General features: G+C 43.4%; 1 protein-coding gene across 4 annotated transcripts in view; it reads right to left on the bottom strand.

Moving 5' to 3' along the window:
• The window catches only part of arhgef12a (Rho guanine nucleotide exchange factor (GEF) 12a), a 45,024-nt gene extending 24,614 nt beyond the window's left edge, over positions 1-20,410 (bottom strand). For 2 of the 4 annotated variants that reach the window (XM_064303655.1, XM_064303656.1), the window contains exon 1: positions 18,873-20,410. In XM_064303655.1, coding sequence (XP_064159725.1) covers positions 18,873-18,904 — 32 coding nt within the window. In that variant the 5' untranslated portion in view covers positions 18,905-20,410. The remainder of the gene's footprint in view (positions 1-18,872) is intronic. The other 2 variants (XM_064303654.1, XM_064303657.1) reach the window with 1 other exon arrangement.
• Positions 20,411-21,216: the final 806 nt, after the last annotated feature.

Here is a 21,216-nt window from a genome sequence, read left to right as displayed (position 1 = left end):
CTTGCTGTTAGTGGTGCTCAGCAGTGCCCAACCCCGATGATCACCACCATTTTAACATCCAACTACCACCACCCTGCCACACCCCTGTTTCCATCCACATACATTACAAACGCTCTACAGAAGCTGTAGCAGCACACTGCACAATAACCCAACTCCCTCTCCTAACACAGGGAGCAGATTACACAGCAGAGTACTGCAGCGGGTCCAATCTCTCACAGCTACTCAAGCTGACAGGCTTGAAGCTCTGGCTGCACAGGAATTAAGTTTGCTTGCAGTGTGCACAACTGAGGGGCAAAAAGGTGACGTAAGATCAAGCGGCCAAAAACCAGCTTTGTTTTTGAAGCTCACTTCCTGGTCTTGTTGGGAGACGTTGCTCACTAGTGACAGTGCAGTTGGTTCCAGCGTCGGTCTTTCAGCCACCCATTTCAATGAAAGTCAATGGTACCAATACGGTCAAAATGCAAAGTCAATAATTTTTTCCCCACAAGAACACGTAGGTGTTTACTCTTCATCTAGTGTCTCCCCATGCGCTGATTTGTTAAGTTATAGTGACATTCAGAGAATATTTCCATATTTTGTGGACGAATCAGACGAATCAGAGACAGTTTGCCTCACTGCACAGCGAGATGAAAGCTGCACTTCCGCGGTTTTAAAATGCTTTTCATAAGCCCTCATTGGGTGACGTCACAGTCACGTCATCCACATTCTTTCTGTAATCTATGCGTGAGAGACAATACCTGTCATCTGAGAATCAATCCTAAACCTGGAATGATGCTAGACTGGATGAATCTGATGAGTCTTTGTAGGTCCTATCAAAACAGCTAGACTATTTGCTAGGGAGTGAAGGGGGAGCTGAGGAGTTACCCATAAGGAAAGCTAATCGTGCCATTTTCATTTCCACCATTTCGCCTAATTACAGCCTATTCAAAACAAACCAGGAAAATTAATAATAATGTTTGAAAGCACTATTTGATTTTCAGGTTTGTCATATGACAGTAACCACTTCCAAAGCCATCATTTTTTATATTGCAAAAGATACATTCTCTGAGCCCCAACTCAGCATTAGGGGAGTCTAAGCAGCACAGCACTGAGCAGCTGTGAACAGACAGGTGACTCACGCGCAGGGGCGGAGCAAAGCTGGACGAGGCGTCTGTCTCACAGCCACACACACAGACTGACACACACAGACACAGACTGACCCACACACACACACACACACACACACACACACACACAGACTGACCCACATACACACACACACACACACACACACAGACTGACACACAGACACACAGACTGACACACACACAGACACACAGACTGACACACACACACACAGACACAGACTGACCCACACACACACACACACAGACTGACCCACACACACACACACACACACACACACACCCACACACACAGACTGACCCACACACACACAGACACACAGACTGACCCACAGCCACACACACACACAGACCCACAGCCACACACACACACAGACTGACCCACAGCCACACACACAGACTGACACACACACACACACACACACAGACTGACCCACAGCCACACACACACACACACACAGACTGACACACACACACACACACAGACTGACACACACACACACACACACAGACTGACACACACACACACACACACACACACACACAGACTGACACACACACACAGACTGACACACACACACACACACACACACACAGACTGACACACACACACACACACAGACTGACACACACACACACACACACACAGACTGACCCACACACACACACACACACACACAGACTGACCCACACACACACACACACACACACACACACAACAGACTGACCCACACACACACACAACACACACACGACTGACCACACACACACACACACACACACAGACTGACCCCACACACACACACACACACACAGACAGCCACACAGACACCACACACACACACACACACACACACACAGACTGACCCACACACACAGACTGACCCACAGCCACACACACACACACACAGACTGCACACACACACACACACACACACACACACACACACACACACACCCACACACACACACACACACAGACTGACCCACACACACACACACACACAGGGGTGAGCCGTTAGCAGCTCCGCGCTCTCTGTGGAGAGGTTGTGTGTACCTGCTGAAGTCGCAGAGCAGCGTGAGGCCGGCCCACCTGCCCTCTTCATTAACGCCTCTGTGAGAGACCCTCTGTGGCCCCGCCCACTTCTGTACCGGGGAAAATACCCCTCCCACACCAGCAGCAGATTTCCCATACATTTCGAAACTATAAGAATACGCGTGTGTTCCGTTAGCCAGAAGGACAAACTCATAGACCCCCAGATCACAGATGTTATGTGATTCTGGCGTGGAAACAAATTCAACCATGACAGCTATGATGAACCACATCTCTCTCTTATTCACCACATTTGCTGGACTATGACAGGTCAAATATGGATTAGCTGATCAACTACAAACACAAATGAGCACTTTAAAATCTATGCTGAAACATTTCTTCATGCAATCAAATATGAAATATATTTTATATATTTTCGGACGTACGTGCTTCAGGTGCACACTTCACTAATAAACCCGATCCAGATGTGCCGAGTACACACCTGCGAGGCTCCTGAGCCATCAGATGTCAGGGATGAAATCTGGCAGTCCGAATGTCACCACCTGACTTTAGTTTGATGATCACATATTTTGCCCACGTCTTTCCTCTTAGCTCTGCCTACCTGTGGTTCTACAGGGAACAGTTTAGAAACAGCAGATCCCTGTGGGCACCTTATATTAGAGAAAGTACAATTTTTTCTTGGTTGCTGGCACACCCTCCAGTCTTCAACAAGTCACATCACTGCAGGTGATTTGGCTAGAAACAGTACAGGCTAGAACTGAACTCACAACTGAAAGCTGCTCATATTTAACGTTTATAAAACCCCCATAATTACACATGAGATATGTGTAAATAAAAGTTCAAACAATGTGCAAAACTGGAAAAGGTAAGAGATCTCAGACAGATGAAGTTCTCCAGAACAGGCTGGGTGTTGCTGTGGCTACACTCAGAATCTGCCAGCTGATAGGACCTGTCGGCTATTTATAGACACAGGATTGTGCACAAAAATCCAAAGATTACATCCATGCCAAAAATACCAAAAATTCCAAGCAGTTCTTCCCAGCGCAGCTAGACAAGCTGATCTGCCCCCGTCCCCGCCCCCTCCTCACCATTGTGGATTCAGAGTTTACATATATCTCATCACTGCTGTAACATACTCCTGTATTTACCTTTGTCAACCTCATATACACTGAACAGCCTGATCAAAAACCAAATGTACCGCACACCCAATCATCACCCACGGACAGCGGCACCACAAACCAAAATGGATAATGTAGGTACAAATTTAGCAGTGGTCTATACCAAATATAGGTCAGAAGGAGGCCATGCAACAAACAGGTTCATAAGTCAAGAATAAATCACACACAAATATCACCAAAGTAAAGTGCAGACCCACTGCAAGTAGACTGCAGCTTCTATGCACTGTGATGGTTCAGCAGGCCTTTCCAGCCAAAGACCTGCTCTGTTCAGTGTCTACAGGCCACTTTGTTCCGATACCCACATTAATCCACTATGGCGTGCTTCCGCTAACCACATTAATGCACTATGGCGTGCTTCCGATAACCACATTAATGCACTATAGCGTGCTTCCGATATCCACATTAATGCACTATGGCGTGCTTCCGATAACCGCATTAATGCACTATGGCGTGCTTCAGATAACCACATTAATGCACTATAGCGTGCTTCCGATATCCAAATTAATGCACTATGGTGTGCTTCCGATAACCGCATTAATGCACTATGGCATGCTTCCGATAACCACATTAATGCACTATAGCATGCTTCCGATATCCACATTAATGCACTATGGCGTGCTTCCGATAACCACATTGATGCACTATAGCGTGCTTCCACTAATCGAATTAATGCACTATGGCGTGCTTCCGATAACCACATTAATGCACTATGGCGTGCTTCCGATATCCAAATTAATGCACTATGGCGTGCTTCCGATAACCACATTAATGCACTATAGCGTGCTTCCGATATCCACATTAATGCACTATAGCGTGCTTCCGATACCACATTAATGCACTATAGCGTGCTTCGATAACCACATTAATGCACTATAGCGTGCTTCCGATATCCACATTAATGCACTATAGCGTGCTTCCGATATCCACATTAATGCACTATAGCGTGCTTCCGATATCCACATTAATGCACTATAGCGTGCTTCCGATATCCACATTAATGCACTATGGCGTGCTTCCGATAACCACATTAATGCACTATAGCGTGCTTCCACTAACCGAATTAATGCACTACAGCGTGCTTCCGATAACCACATTAATGCACTACAGCGTGCTTCCGATATCCACATTAGTGCACTATGGCGTGCTTCCGATAACCACATTAATGCACTATAGCGTGCTTCCACTAACCGAATTAATGCACTACGGCGTGCTTCCGATATCCACATTAATGCACTACGGCGTGCTTATTATAGCCAAACTATTCCTGCATGGTGCATTTACCTCTCCACTCCACTCCAGCATGGTGTTCAGGAGTTCAGCTGCAGTTCCAGTGCAGCATTTTTAAAGCGCTGCTAGTAACGGTCTGCTGGGTGCAGAACGGTTTCCTGTCTGCACAATGCTGAAGGGAAGCGGCAGGAGGGAGGAGACGCACACGCCCGTCTGGCCACAGCGCCTGGCGGTTTGGAGCTGGGCTGCTCCAGCAAGAAGCTAGTCCTCTACAGCTCCTTTTCCACAGGAGGAACCTTTTCCGGAACTTTCTGGTTCTCCACCCAGACCGATTTTGATGCCTGGGGCATGGTTCCTATCCCCTTTTTTAGTCCCCGCTCACAAGGGAGTACTTTTCTATGGTCAGCAAACTCTTTGGGTGGAGAGTGCAGTACTGAACATCTCAGATAGGTCAAACACAATATTTGTGAAAATCGCAGTGCAGACCAAGCACCATTTCAAAATACCAGCAACAGCAAAAACAAAAGAGCGAAAAGAAAGCGAATCTTCAAAGGTATGACAAAACCAGCGAAAACCATGGACTAACAAGGTGCAAGATTTGATCAGTTTACTGGTTTACAGAGAGAATTTGAGTTGGCTACCTGTAACAAAAAGACGTATCAAAAGAGTTCTACACGTTCAGCTGAAACAGGCATACACCACTCAGTTAAATAGTGCCAGGAAAAGAAATTACAAAAGAAATTAAAGACCACAATAACCAGAGAGTAGCTCATAGATGGACCAGTGAATGGTTAAATGTACGTCTAGCAACCCCCCTCCCCCCCACTTCCTCCTACTTTGCCTAATCTTCCCGGTTCTCGAGGTGCGGTGGGAAGCAAACACAGACGTGCTCCAAGAACAGTGTGGTCCCCGCCCTCGTTTAGTTCCCCAGGGGAAAAGGGGCTCACAATATCAGCACTGGCACGAGCTGCGGCCACGCCCACTGGGTTATCAGCTACCAGCCGTGAGCAGCTGAGACCAGGCTGAGCGCAGCCAGGCTGAGGAGCGCTATAGAGCAGGCCTCTGAGTTTACCCTGGGCACTGCCATCAGCAGTACAGACTGCACTACAGACCGCACAATACACAGCTCGCTAAACCGCAGCTCCGCTCTCAGCTGTGTAGTCTGCAAACAGGGACACAACCAAGCCATCAGCCCACAATGATTTGAGTGTTTAAAGATTCTAGTATCACCAACATTACTTTTATTTCATATTTGCATTTATCATAACAGCAAAATGATACCAAAGTTTGCTTTTGTTTAACAATGATGGTAAATAAGGCAAACTGGCTAAAATATGCCACTGTTTACATGCTGCCTCGCTACTGTACAATATAAAACACCCCTGCCATTTTACACACAATGATATTGACAGGCTATATGTTGACATAGAATCACTGGCACTCTTAAGGTACCAGGCAGCATTACCCAGACCAGACAGCTACAGTCATACTCTGTACACATTACACACCAACACTGTAGCAAAAATAGCTGATGCCGTTACCACATAACCACAATCAGAAGAACCGGTACAAGCCAACAGAAACACATCACAGGGCATTACACAGTTGGATACGCAACTGCTGTAGGTCCTGCCAACCATACGGGCAGACTAATGAATTCCATGCGTTTGACTGGGGTAACCACTGTGAGTTATTGTATTTCCATGGAAACAGCACAGGAAAATGACAGGGCCATCAAGTGACCAACACGCATGGCAACTGCCGGGACTCTCCACACAGCCCCTATAGGACTCAATGGCAGATAAGTCTGCTTCACAGGACTCCCAGATTTGGCAGATACATTCCTAATCAGGAAGGTGGACCCACCTGTGGACAGGTCCACAGTGGTGTTAAGGCTGCATGGCCAGAGGTGTGGAAACTTCTTAAAACACACCTATTTAAAATATTCAGGTGGAACGGTCGGCAAACTCCAAGCCAGTAGGTGACACTGAGACTGGGTGGGTGAGACTGAGCTGGTCTTTGTTTTTTCAATTAGTTCCTGCATTCACACTGTCCCAGGGTCAAATGGTCTTCCATTAAGTGACAATAAAACAGCCAATACAAACCAGTGCTTCCTCTAGGTTCCCTTCTGGAGCAATGGCTCATACGGCGGGGATCTGGGGGCCAAATTTTCAGTCAATTAAAACTTCTGATCATGAAAGTCTACCCAGCAGCAAAGTTCCAACATTTACAAAATTTGCAGATTGTTATAAAAACAAAATAATCCTAATAACATGACTAATAATGTTTGAATTTTTTTTTTTTTTTTAAACTTACATTTGACATTATTTTGGTTTCTATTTGGTTGACTACAGCTTGAATGATTAACATTAAAATATCGCTTCGTATCCGGGAAACACGAGGGCAAACGGCATTTCACAGTTGAGGTTACGCATGCTCAGTGGTCTGATATACAAGATGTACACGGCGGGAAAAAACCCTTGTGGATACAAAAGAAAACCTAAAAGCACAGAACGAATCGAAAATCTGTGTTTGGTCAACAGAAGCTGAAGAATTAAAGTGTTTGAGTGCAAACACACGCTGGACTGTCTGCTCACAGAGCTAAGGGACCACTGTAAACAACAGGTTTGGGGTGAACCTGCGGAAATGTGCTTTTGCCACTACGCAGCCACACTATCATTGTACCATTAGAAACTGTCAGTTAAACCTGGCCCCTGGTCTGGAATGGATGAATACCACTCTTCTTCTTTTACTTTAGCCAGTAAAACTATTACTGCTCCATGACCACCCCTTCATACGGGAGCAGACTGTCCAGTGAGGATGTGATTAATCAGGACTCCTCCAGGGTAGGTAGGGCCATCTTCCTTAGTTAACATTGCGCGACATGACCCCACTGTTAAATAAAGGTCCTTCAATTACAGAACACCAATTTCAATTAGCCGGGCTGTAATTTGCCACCATCATTCTTCCACATGAAAGTTGTCACGTTTTCAGGAGCTCCAGTAAATGCTCATTACAGCAGTAAAACCCAAAGGCCACCGTGACCATTTTGATTAAACAGAGGGAGCACAACTCCATTGTGGCGGAGTGATAGATGAGAGGCCCCATTTCATCAGCATTCGTGAAAATAATCAATCTCAATTGGACAGAACTGCCATAAGAATCTCCCTGGCTATACGTACAACTATACAGTTGTAGCTATGATTAGGCTACTATGAATTGACTCAGTTAAACCTTGTCTTTATTGAGGGTTCTTTTCTTCCCACCTGGCTCTCAATCTCAGTACTTTAATAGGGCCCTATAAAAGCAGTTAACTTTTTTCCTAAAGCCAGTTTTATTGTCTTGCTTTCAGATCTCTAGGTTTTATTTTTCCTGATTTCAGATTTTCTGAATATCATTTAAAGCCCTATTCGCACGTGACTAGTATTACCTGGGGACCTCATGTGATTTAGAAATTACCTCACCACATCTGTGTTTCGTGCAGCGCATTCGCACGGGATAAGTGAAGTCTGTATTTTACTCGAATTTACTGACATTATCCCCCCGGATATGATTGAAAATGTCAAGGCTCTGCTCTGCGTAACAGTAAAATACGACCCCAAATCACCGAGACGCAGATTTGCACGGGACTAATATTATCACATGACCTCTGTGTTTGGCGAAGTACGGCAGGTAAATTTGCGGTGGAATTTTTACTTTACAAATTAGGGACATGGCAGATTTGCACGGGATTAAGATCACAGACGACCTCCGCAATTATTACAAGTTACTAGAGGTCCCCAGGTAGCTAATACTAGTCCCCTGTGAATTGGGTTTAAGACATAGCCTATATGGTCAGCAGAACCACAATCCAAAAAATAAGAACCAAATGACAGGAAACCCAATTGGCTTGCTGGCTTTGGCTTTGACACCATGAAGTTTTTCTAAGGGCTCTGCAGTGGTTACAGAGCCTCAACATACTGCTATATCTTGACTCAGCTAAGACCTGGCAGATGTCAGATTTTTCACCTGCTGAGGGCACTTGCAGCACAACTATGGGTTGGGTCATTATGTGTTTGTGTTTCAGAACATGACAAGCAGTTTCAAGCAATGCATCCCTTCAATATAAGGCTACACATGTCAATACACGTGTATTATCGAGATTTGCCAGAATAGGCACTAATTACCTGACTGTGAGCCCAAGAGCTGAAATGCACCATCTCATTTGCTTTCTCTGCATCCTGGAAGCCATTGGGACCAAGCTTAATTGTCTTCAATTATTTTCCCTCCTCCTCCAACTCAGCAGCAATTAGTAGCGGTTAAGGTTAAGGTCTTCTCTGCACTGTGAAGTGCTTTGTAATTGGTAATGCCACTACATAAACACAATCTATTGTGATTATTTCTTCACTGGCCTTATACCACAAATCTGAGGGCTACGATTAGATGTTACCACAAATGTCTCAAATATTTTATTCATGAGGCAGGAGTTTCTCTCACTGAAGTGTGTGAAATTTTAGACATTTTGGCATTAGTGGAAACACTGCCTGTCAGCAAATTCACTCTTCAGCCCTGGTGAGAATGTTGACATCCGATCACCACCCTCTCTTTAGCCAAATGGAAACATTTCAGTTATGAGGGGAAAACCCCACCAATACTAAGGCTTAAAGCTATGAATCAGCAATACTGGATTTGATTGGAATTTTGAAAGACACACCAGCAGCGAGCGGTTGTGCTGTCCAGACGAATTGCCATCAGAATTAGTGGATTTCATAAATACCATAGGTTTACAGACTTGGATTCTGGGACAGACCTTGTCCAACTATAAATTCAGCCAGGGAAAAATGAGTATTTTCCCGGCAGGGTAAGGTAAAGCCTGCTTTCTGGTGTGGGATGTATTCCAGGGTAACTGCTGTACTGCAGTAGTCTTGCTGCAGTTTTAATCCCTCAAGCTTCAGCCACAGGAGGTGATCCAATAGGACTGTGGTGGGAGCAGAGCATAAGCATAACTACACAGACAGCTCTGCAGGTCTCACAGTTATTTCACACTGTTTGACAAAGCTTCACATTATACAGGATATTCTCCTGGCGGATAGTAGTTTAAATTGTTATTCGGTTGTAAAATTCTGTCGTAAAAAATGTAAATCCAGCAGCAGCCGGAAGGTCACAGCCTCAGGATGCCCCTCACTGTGTTTCTTCCCTCCCCCTTCCGATGCCAGCTGAAAGAGAGACTGAGTGATGTATACAAACCCCCCCCACCCTGCCACCCCCCCAGCCATGAACACAACCCACACACTGACCAAACAAGCATCACCGAGGCACACGCACCTGTGCACACACACATTTCTAACAGCACTATCATAACAAAAATCACCTGACAGGTGATCAGTCCACCTCCTATCTCTGCAGAGTTATAACACACATACTCCACCTCTTGGTCTGCCCCATAGAGCTTCATGCATGCTACTACAAGGACAGAAGAAAAGATCAATATCGATCCTCTTAATCAGTTTATACAGTGTGTTGACTTCACGGCCTGAGAGAAACACCGGAGAAATGCTGGAGTAAGCATTCTATGACTCCAGCATCAGTCAAATGGCCATCATCTTATTAAAGAACACGGACGACTCGGTCCATTATGACTCTGATTAGGCGAGCTTGCTGATGGGCAGACATGCAATACGATGAAGTGACCAGACCACTGCTAAAAGCCTGTGTGTGTTTTCACCAATTACACTAAGCATAAGATGCTTTATGCAATTAAACAATTTTCTCAATCTCTGACCTAGCTATTAAACATTGGCATATTTATGCTTCTTATGTCATAGGGCAGAGAGCTAAATCAATATCACTACGTACCGCAATAAAGACAGCCAAAATACCTATGATAAAATCTTGAGCGTAATTTTCGATAAAAATAACTGTGTCCGTTTTCTTCTGACCAAATTGACATCACACACAGTACCGGCTCCAAAGGCGATGCTAGCACGATTCCAAGGGCCCTGGCGCTGCAACTGTGCAGTGATGGGGCGGGGCCTGAGGGGGTGGGGCCCAATACAAAATCTTTTCACAGGGTCCAAAATCCCAGGCAGCGCTCCTGGCCAGCTCTGATCACACCAATAGCCTGCAGGAAAATGCTACACAAATAACCAATCGCGTCCCACAAATAAACGTATGGAACAGTAAGCAAGTAGAGATACACACTATTTCTGTAGCTAATGAGGAGTAAGCTCACTTGGCGAGTCGATAATAATGAGTAAAAGCTCAAGTGACCGCAAATGAGTCCACCACCGTGAGGATGAAGAAACTGCGGGCAAGAAAGGCCACACAGACACTCAGAAGTCATTTGGTTTCTTAAAGTCGGACAAGGTAAACAGTAGCGTTAGTTGAACATCATGCCGCAGACCAGCGGCGAAAAAGACAGGCAACACAACAAGTCTCTTCCTCCATCGGAAACCGTACCATTCGCAAGAGCTGGGGGTGTAAACCCCAGGCTTCAACAGGACGGGAAAAGACTCTGATCCAGCTAACACAATCCTGTTATGACGTACACATTCAACCTCATTTTGGTTGTGAGCGCAAAACCTCATTGACATCATGTCTAATAGAATGAAAAACGGCAATAGCACGAGTGATTATGTGGTGAGCTGGAAATGTAAACAGCATGTTGGCAGTGTCATAAGAGAGCAAACTGCCGTAAGATTATGGGGATTCAATAAGTATTTTGCTATGATTCATAACGGTATGGATCAAATTTTACACTTTGTACAGATAATTAGACTTTGTAGGCTAATTAAATCATTGCCCTAGTTTGAACAGATACATCGACCCGGTTCGATGTACTGTTACACCCCTAGTTAGAGCATAAACAGTGAGTTTTAGGCACCATCAAAGTACCAGTTGCCTGTACCAGCCAAGATACTGGTACAACTGCTGTGAGTGTGACCCAAGCAACAAACAACTGTCACTGCCTTTTCTAGCCCTGCATTGCCATCAGCACTAAGGAACAGGAAGGACTTGAGAGCATTATACAGGTCATCGACCCAATATCTCTGCATAATGCACTGCCAAAACTCAATGAGGGAAAAAAGGAAATATATTTTTATCAAATATTAGCTTTTATCGTTATCAACTTTTGACCACATCGCCCAGCCCTACTATATCACAGCAATGTGACAACCCCCATTGTTTTCCACTGTAAACAGTATTCTGAACCAAGTCTGAGGCCCTGACGAAGAGTCTAGAGGGTTCCTGATTTTGAGTAAAATGTGAGTGAAACGTGGAGTTCCCCTAAAAAAAATCTAATACAAAGTGCACCACCTGACATGCACAAAAACAACAGAGGCTGACACAGGTCTTTTTACAAATATTAATTCCTTATTTGAGTAGTTTCACTTGGAGATTGGTTACCATTGGTTGTAAGTAGCTTCCAAGCAAAATTATATACCCATGAGTGGTGGTACTTGCAACTAAATCCAGATTTGTTTCACATCTCAGAACTGCCCTGGCAGCCGCTCAGTCAGAAAGTGTTGGTTGCCCAGCCGACAGACATTGTTTATCAGTGATGTCACTGCTTCCCAGGAGGGCCTCCGAAAACTGTACAGATCAGCAAAACCCTGCGACAAAGCACTCCCCGCAGCTCTCCACAAACCCCAAAGCACGTTCTACACACCCCCGGCTGCTCTGGAAACACCCAGGAAGTCCAGGAAGGGCTGAAGACAGTTGTATCCCACTGCTAATTTAAGGCAGACAGACAGGAATGATGTGCAAAGACATCCTCTGCCCTTGGTAATCTAGGGCCTTGTATCCCCAATTACCTCACACCCTCTCCCCTTGGTAATCTAGTGCCCTCATTACTGCTCTCAGGCTCTCCTTCACAGCCTAGCATCCTCACTACCTCTCCTCCTCTCCCTCAATATCAGTCCCTTGATCCCTCATTCCTCACTCTTCAGCCACTCATTAGGATTCATTAGGATTTTGCTCGGGTGGCCTGGTTGCCCAGTCGCTCAGCTCTGGCAGTGGACTGACCGCTTTCTGAAGGCACACTCACAGCTTTCACTGCAGCTGGTAGCTTTACATAATCTGCTCTCCTGACTCAGAAATTCTACAGGAAATAAAAAACACTTTAGAGCAGCCCTATAATCATAGCATCAGAGAAGATATTCCCAGTGGCCTTTCACATTCAAACTGCTGAAATACAGCCCACAGCACTGCATGTTTTTCATGTACTTAAACACTGCACAGTTACAAGTCTTGAGAATGGTGCGAGTTGAGTTCGTAACATAATGGTATTTCCCATGTTATTATAGGTAAAAACTAAGATATCAACGTACTTCGATATCAACACATGAACTTACAGGACTTCCTTTCTAAAGCAGTTAGAACAAATCAGCAGCTCAAATTCAACAAATCAGTTCATCAAAACTTATTAAATAGCAAAGAGACTACACTTAGCAAATGTTAAAGCAGTCAGTAAGAAAGTGTCTACAATTACTGTTCAGTAAACCAAATAGGCCTATCCAATTACCAATTCAATGGAGCGCTTGTTGGTGTTGATGTTGGGAGGCACTCGCTAATAATGTTACTACTTCTTTAAAAGAATGACAATAACAGGCCATTACATGCACTAGGGTTTGATGCAACTGCATGCAACTCAAGTACAAAAAGTAGTCTTAGTAAAAAATTTGCAATAAAAAATTATTCTTAAATTTGAGTAATCAGTCTACGTCAGTCTACCTAAATATCCACCAAAATTGGTATAAAAACCAAACTGAGAGGCCCTGCTTTCACCAAGATTCACAAACAAAATGATGCTTATTATCATTTACACGGTCCATTTTCAAATGGTATCCACGTCATAAAGATCCAGCTATAAAAAGCAGTTCTGTGAAAGTCAAAGCAAACTGACCTGCATGTGAAATACACAACCAGTCACATGTCCACAGAGAGCTGGGTAATAGAGGACTGATAGTTAGCCACCTATTCCCAACCTATTCATGAAGGTTTCACTTTAGGTCCAGTGTAAACAGAGGAATGCCAGATTTCCATGGTTACACGTTTTTAAAGCCTGGGCTATACTGAGCCGTTAATGGAATCTGAATCTTGTGTTGGCCCCCAATCAACAGGGGCATGTCTTTCAAGGACTTTAATATTAAAATATTCTATAGCTTCAAAGATGAACTATCAGACCCCGCGTTTCCTCATTGGGCGTAAGCCTCCAGCACTCAGTGAAAACAAAGACTCACAGCCCAAAGAGTGGAATCCATTCACGCTTTTAAACGGAAAATGAATAACATCAATGAAGTAGCCTATGTTATTCTACACAGAGCTCTGAGGGTCTCCTTTATAAAGATTAATGAAACAGAACACAATTCCGCCTTTTATTTAGCCTATTTTATGTTCATGAGAAAACAATACTGATCCACGCATTTATCTTATTACAACTAGGCCCAATTCACAAGTAGGCTAATTAATGAATGAACATTGGGATACACCCACACAAAGCTGTTCATGATGCAGGTTAAATAAATGGTACAAAATAAATTCTACTTAAACCACTTTCGTTCACAAAAAAAGCTAATTCAACACCAGATCTCTTTGCAGAGCACATTACCTTAAGCAGATGTCAAGAGTTAAAAACAGAATGTTTTAGCCAACAAGGCGATAAACCTAATCCAAGAGGAACCCAAGAATCTGTATTGTACATTTTGTTCACCATCCCATAATCTACCTATGGAAAACATCACAATATAAACCGTACAACTTCTAGAGGTCATATCAGAAATTTCCCAGCTAGTGGAAGAAACATGTCACTGCCATTCAAAAATGATATGAATGGGTGTTCGTTTACATTCTCCACTTCCAAATTGGAGACAAATTGCAATAATAGTCTCCTGGCATGTGCTTCCAGTTGTTCCAGACAAACTGAGTATTAAACATAGAAATAACAACACTCAAATTCTGTGGAATTTAGGCTGGAATTATTGTATTGGACACCCACAGTTCAACTTATAGTCACTTCTGTCAAAAATAATGTGAATGCTAACAGCAGCTACCATAATGTTGTGCTAACCAGGAGTGGTTACGCCATTTTACAGAATTCTAACAAATTTAGTCCAAGCAACCTATTATCCGCCAATGCTAGTTATGCTACATGGGAAATCCAATACCAACAAACAAGACGAAGCACAAGCGCAGGCAGCGGTGGGCAAGGCTTGTGTGTGTGTGAAATGCCCCAGCCAAGCAAATCTGCCAAAAGAGATCTGCCACTGCAAATTTCAGGAAGTCTATATTAAGCCTGAATATTAAGATGAGCAGCAGCAGGGAAACAGGAAAGAGAACTGGTTTACCCTGCAAGCAGGCAGCAAGTACTAATCAATCACAACCATCTTCGCAAAAAATGTCCAGTGACATCAATGGAGGAAGACGGCCTATTCTGCAGTAAAGTATTGGATGAGCAAACAATGACAAACAACCTATTTTTCCTGATCAACCCAATAATGTCTCAGAGTTTTCCCTGCCAGGCAAGTATTACAAGTATTAATAATACATTTTGAAATACTGGCTGGCTAAGGACACCAGGACTGTTGGTTTGCAGCCAAGCTAAGATGCAGTGGGAAAAAGTCAACTGTTGTAATTGCAGTTTCAAAGGCTTTAGATAGCTAGCATCCCTAAAAACTGACACATTACCATATATTGTACTAGGTAACATTATCTGTGCTCGTAAACTGTGGTAGACTACTTTTCAACTGCCAAACCAGAACAATCACCCTTGTCAAGTTTGAAACTTCTATGACAGTAAATATTTGCCATACTGTATCGTAGGGCGGGGCCTACCCGATCCACACCAAGCCATGACTATGCCTTACAGTACAAGAGAGAGAAAAAATGCATGTTGGAGATTTTATTTCCAGTTACCTGAACAGGAAGTTGCACATAAAAAAATCCAGTTCATTTTATCTGGAATAATTTTTATAACTGCAAAAAGTATGAACAATTTAATTTGTACTAGGGATGGTGATTTTCACTTATTTCACAGATTGAATGACCATATAGGCCTAATGCGTTTTATTCCAAATTGATTTTTGATCATATGGAAGGATCCATTTTTACAACACATCTTGGCCGAGCAGCACCACTGGTTGTATAGAAAATGCATGAGCGCATAATGATGCAAATCAATACCCAAGTTTTTCCACAATAAAGTCAAAATGCTTTGCCTATTGTGTCCGTAAACACAGCCAGTGTCAGACATGAGAAAGAATTTTATAAGCAAAACTTTTTTTTTTTTTTTTTTTTTTAAATGTAAGAAAACCCCCACCAAATTAAGGGGGCTATCGATTGCAGTTTGCTATGCCATCTATCTAGTCATTCTTGTTCAGGAAGACAAGTAGTCCTGCTGTTGAGTACACCCTCTACGCAGGCACGGAGGTAGCAGGTATTCAAGTACTCTTTTGCTGGGACACTAAGCTTCTTGAACCGCTGCTCACTGGTTCTCCACCACTGCAAGGGATTTTGTTTTGGTGGGATGCAGGGCTCACTGAAGTCCACGTAGTTGGTAGCGTTATCAGTGTAGTAGTCCTCCCCAAACAAGGTGTTGAGCGCTTCAGTGCTAGCAGCCATGTGAATGTCACTACCAACTCCCTCATGGACCCGCGCGGCTCAGTTTGGCCACCCTGTGCACGTCAGACTGCCAAAGGCCCATTCCAGGCTGCACAGAACGCAGGTGCTCGTGCCTGGGGTGCAGCACACAGGCAATAAGCCGTATCATGCCTGTATTGAAACCGCAGTCCCTTGGTCATTATCAGGCTTATACAACGGCTTAACAACAAAAAGCATCGCTTTAATCCAAACATGTATTTGCTTTATTCCATTGCGTTTCTTCTCCTTCACATATGCTAAATGAATAAATGGAGCCAACACAGTTGTACAGCATACCCTTTGTGAGAGAATACAAAAGACTGAGTAGGCATGTATCTGACGAGCAATCGTACTACAATAAGGATGCTAATACAGTCAAATAAAAATGGTATCCATCCCCTTTAAGTGAAAGGGCCTGAAACCAAACGAGCCATACCGTAAATCACAATGCCCCCCTTGGCAGTCAGCTCTTTCGATTCATTTCTCTGACCACAGTTCTCGACTCTCAGGCTGATGGAGGCTTGTTACGCACACTAATGCCTGCTTTTCTTGCCCAAAGCAATTTCCTCCATTTTGGCCACCGGTCCTTTCCATTTGAGACGCACTGTAAAACCCCATACCCGTACACCACTCCCCCGTTTCCACACAAAGCCTCCCTCTGTTAGACTCCATCATGACAGTAAACAGATTCTTCTCCATCCGCACTGTGTGGCGAAGCCTCATAGTGAAGCTTTGTGAGCTCCTCTGGCTGCCTCCGACGTTCTGGGCCAGAACACTGTGTGAAGCTGCGTCCATAAGAGGGACGAGCGATACAGGTGTCAATCATCCTACATAATGGCGGCACGAGCATCTTTATACACCCAATAGTGACAGACTCCAACCAGTCAATTCATCTCTGATGTCCCGCTGCCTAGTCTCTATAATAGCATGGGTGGGAAAGAACACGTAATGCTTGGCCTTGGCCAAAGACGACAGGTGGAACTGCTGACCAGCTGGATCAGGGATGTCCAGCCTTTTGGAAAAGGCCCAAAGTGGATGCAGGTTTTTGTTTAGTCCAGCACTGAGACGCCTGATTTTACTTATCAAGGTCTTGACAGAAGATCATGATTAGTTAACTAGCTGAATCAGGCATCGTACAGCTGCGCTAAAACAAAAACATGCACCTCCACCAGACCTTGTGGGCGCCAGACGAGACGGTGCTAGATGATGTGTGTTCACGTTCATGCAGGGAGATGGGATGAACAATTAGTAGAATCCCCAAATTGAAGAGCTTCTCAGTTCGACTGTCAAGACCGATCATATCATATCAGCTGCTTGACTGCACTGTTTGCACAAGCCATGGCCCATGGAACTACACACACAGCCCATAGTACTGGCACTAATGCCAGATACATTCAGGTAGTCAATTACGAGTTTTATTCTAGGACTTAGTTTAAATAAAAGAAAATAAATTAAGCTATGTTAACCTTATTCAACACACAGGTTCAAACTAGTCCTGAGAGTCCAGCTGACCTTTAGCCATGATGAGTCTCAGATTTGAAACGCAGTCATCACGTTCAGTTTATTACGAAATGAAAGAAAAACAATGCTTCATATGCTTCATTCAGTACTTTCCTGAGGACAATGCAATTAAGGCTGATCAATATGGTCGGATTAAAAACGAATGCACTCTCACAAAAACATCTACTTCCGAGTACAGGGATCAGTTCAAATGAAATCATTCAACCCCAGCGCACCTCATAGCTCCTATAAATCAAAGCTACGCAAGCAACACAGTAACGGCACGGCGTCGTACTGTGCAACAAGGTGTTGACACAGTTCTCACGGCACAGGGTGAACCTTAACGGTGAGTAAACACTATTTCTTTAAACACCTTCGGGACACTAAAAATCTACTGTGGCAAACTTTGTACAAGGTGAACACATATCAGTGTCCATTGCCGTTTAGTGCCGACGTCGAGGAGACAAATGTTTCCCCAGTCACTGCTGTCCAGTAGAGCCGGAAATCAACCAATAAACACCAAGGCAATGCCCGGATACAATGTTACAATTAAAGACTATTTAACCTCATATTACGTCCCCAGACATCCCTTTAGTGTTAGTCTATATGACCTGAAGTTGTGGTGAAAGTTGACCAGTTCGGTTTACCAGTACAAGAAACAAAACTGCGCACCTCACATTTACCCAAGTAGGAGGGCAAGTAAATAATAATTAACCTCGTATTCTTGTTTTGTATCTCTGCTTAAAACGCAATTCATTTTACAGACTGTGTTACATAGCCTATGCACAGGTTGTCAGTCTGAACATCACACTAGTAGTCATAACTGCAGCAGGCTGCAACCTGAATCAATCGCAACACAATGTTCCTGTACTAGTAACGTCAAGGAAAAACGTCAGAATACACGTATTGTTATTCAAGAAAGAGGATGTTTGACAAGCAAGCATCATACTTTGCAATCAAGGCTATTTAATAGCGCCTTTGCTTGATAGCCATTTCATAGGGCAGACCAAGGCTACAGGCTACTTCAGACACCCTTATGACTGCATGGTTTTCAATGCAGCCGCTTGGCAGCTACTCCAATAACAAGAGATTAATTACACCCAACATCATACAGGCTGGTTGTGCTAATTAACAAGGGCGTAAGTGCGACGTGGATTACATAACGCTCCTTACCTGTCACTCACTGTAGCCTGTATGCCGCTCATTGGGCTTCGTTTTAGTTTTCTCCGACTTTTATCCAATTAGCATTTTGCAGACAAAAAACCCTCCGTCTTTCTGGGAAGCATCAGGTCTCTCCTTAACATCCGTAAAGACGTGCGTTTTTCTCAGCGATCAGTTATTCATCTTAACTGCCATTACGCCACATCAACGATTGATCGCCGTTGCCAAGTCCAGTGTAGACTAGCCTTTGTAGGCTATTTTTCTCCCTCGCTGATTAAAAAAAAAAACTACAGGCTTACAGAAAATCGTCATCAAACGCATATACCTGTATCGAGGAGTGAACAATTTATTAAAATATGTCTATCTTGTGGGCGATGATCATTTCACGACTGTGTCCTGTGTAACAGGCTACTGTTAGCTATTCCACGGCACGCTTCCTTCTCGCTGTCTGGCGGTCGTCTTTGTCAATTCCGCCAGAGAAGTGCGATTCCCATTGTTAATGCAATTCCTCACAAAATAACTGCACTGAAGACTTTACCTCTTCGACACTCAAACAACCCTCTGTCGTTCAACACGAATGTCTCCACATTCCTGTTCGACCTCGTTTTAATTTTGGTATAAAATACCAAGCTAACTTGGTGTGGTTTTTAGATCATATTTTCGGTTTCCCGTCAGAGGTTGTTAGCATTCCCTTTTAGCCAACAAAATATTCCGGGACCAGTCGCTTTCCTGTCTTTCAGATTCCATAAGCTTATGCAGAAGAAGAAATGAATCCGTCAAAAAGTATTCCAGCAAAAGATTAATGTTATACCAGTAGCTGTGAACGTTTGTCTGTGGGCTACCATTAATTTAAAAAGAGCCGTCTCGAGCAGGCCTCTCTCAGTTTGCCAGCCTTGTTACTATGGGTAGCAAGGGCTTTTACCTAAAAACCAGTATGTTCTCCAATATTTTCCGTTTATTGCCATTAACCAAACTTTACCGGTCTCATGTCCGTGGATTAAAAGATAGCCTCTTATGCAATATATTTTTCCTTTGACAAAATTCCAAAATATTCACAAAAAACAGACGTTGCCTAAAACTTTGCTTTGCTTTACTCCAAATTCTATTTTTGTTCATTTGTCAAGTCTCGAATAAATTCTTCGCAACAAAAAAATACAACGCGAGGAGATTTAGTTGTCCAATGCATGTTAAAATCCAGTCGATCTCCAGCGTTCTGCCGATGTTATCACTCGAGGCACAAAATTTACAGAACTTGCTTTCAGATCGCGACTCCTCTTGTCTCCATGTTTTTAGAATCCAGTCATTTTTCTGTGCTCTTAGCGGAATTCCCGTTCTGCCAAGTTAATATTTTTGTGCCGCGAACAAGCAAGTACAAACAAAACACAAAACTAAATTGTCTGTGAACAACTGACGCGAAATGCAGATAATATTTAAATAGCCTACTTGGATAGCGCAATGATATTACACGGTTGTCTTTTCCCTCAAAACATTTTACTACTTTCAATAAATTTAGAGTGTCTCCCAATCACTCCGCCCGGCCAATTGCGCCCTCGTTTCTGTGTGTAGACTTCCGCCACAGGAAAAAGGCTTGTAGCTAGAAGACATCTTGGTGAAAGCGTCTACTGAGCAACATTATCGTTGTCAAAAATATATTTTACAACAACAGGTGTAATAATTAGGCTAAACGTTTCAATACATATAACCTTACAAAAATAACTGTTTTTCGTGTGACGATGAAAACAGCTACAACTATATTTTAAAAAAGAATATTATATACGGCATTATTCAATATAGGCCTATAATTATTTACAGGGAATAAACATTTTCCGTGTATTTTATTTATGATGTTCCAATTTGCCTCTGACATTCAGATTCATCCATCTGAACCGAGCCCGTTTAGGCTAACTCACAACATCGGTGATAAACTTTCTTCCTTCATTTTAACGTTGTCTGCGACTGCAAATAACTCAGACTTTCAAAAACACTCAATTTCATCTGCCATATTTAACTGCCATGCAATATGCGGCAGAGGATGGGGATTTTTAGGACATCTATGAGTCTGGTGGTTTGAAAAATCTTCCTCGATGCACACCTTACTCGGTATTTTCATTTTTAAAAGTTTACATAGTATATAATGCGATTCTCTTTTAATTTCATTCCAATATTGTGGATATGGTGATGTGCAACGCATCAAAACACAGTTTTTTATTTATTATTATTTTCAAGGAGAAAATAAGGTCTGCCCAAGAACAGATAAGAGTATAGGTCTACTCCCCTTCGGTATTTTGTGAAATGAGATTTTTAAAAGCTGAGTACACTTTCTACTCTTTCCCTTTAGTCTTATATTCCTTTACAT

This window comes from Anguilla rostrata, chromosome 12 (genome assembly GCF_018555375.3).
Source record: "Anguilla rostrata isolate EN2019 chromosome 12, ASM1855537v3, whole genome shotgun sequence".
NCBI lineage: Eukaryota > Metazoa > Chordata > Actinopteri > Anguilliformes > Anguillidae > Anguilla > Anguilla rostrata.
The sequence above is the reverse complement of the archived record's forward strand: the minus strand, read 5'-3'. Positions and strand labels throughout refer to the sequence as shown.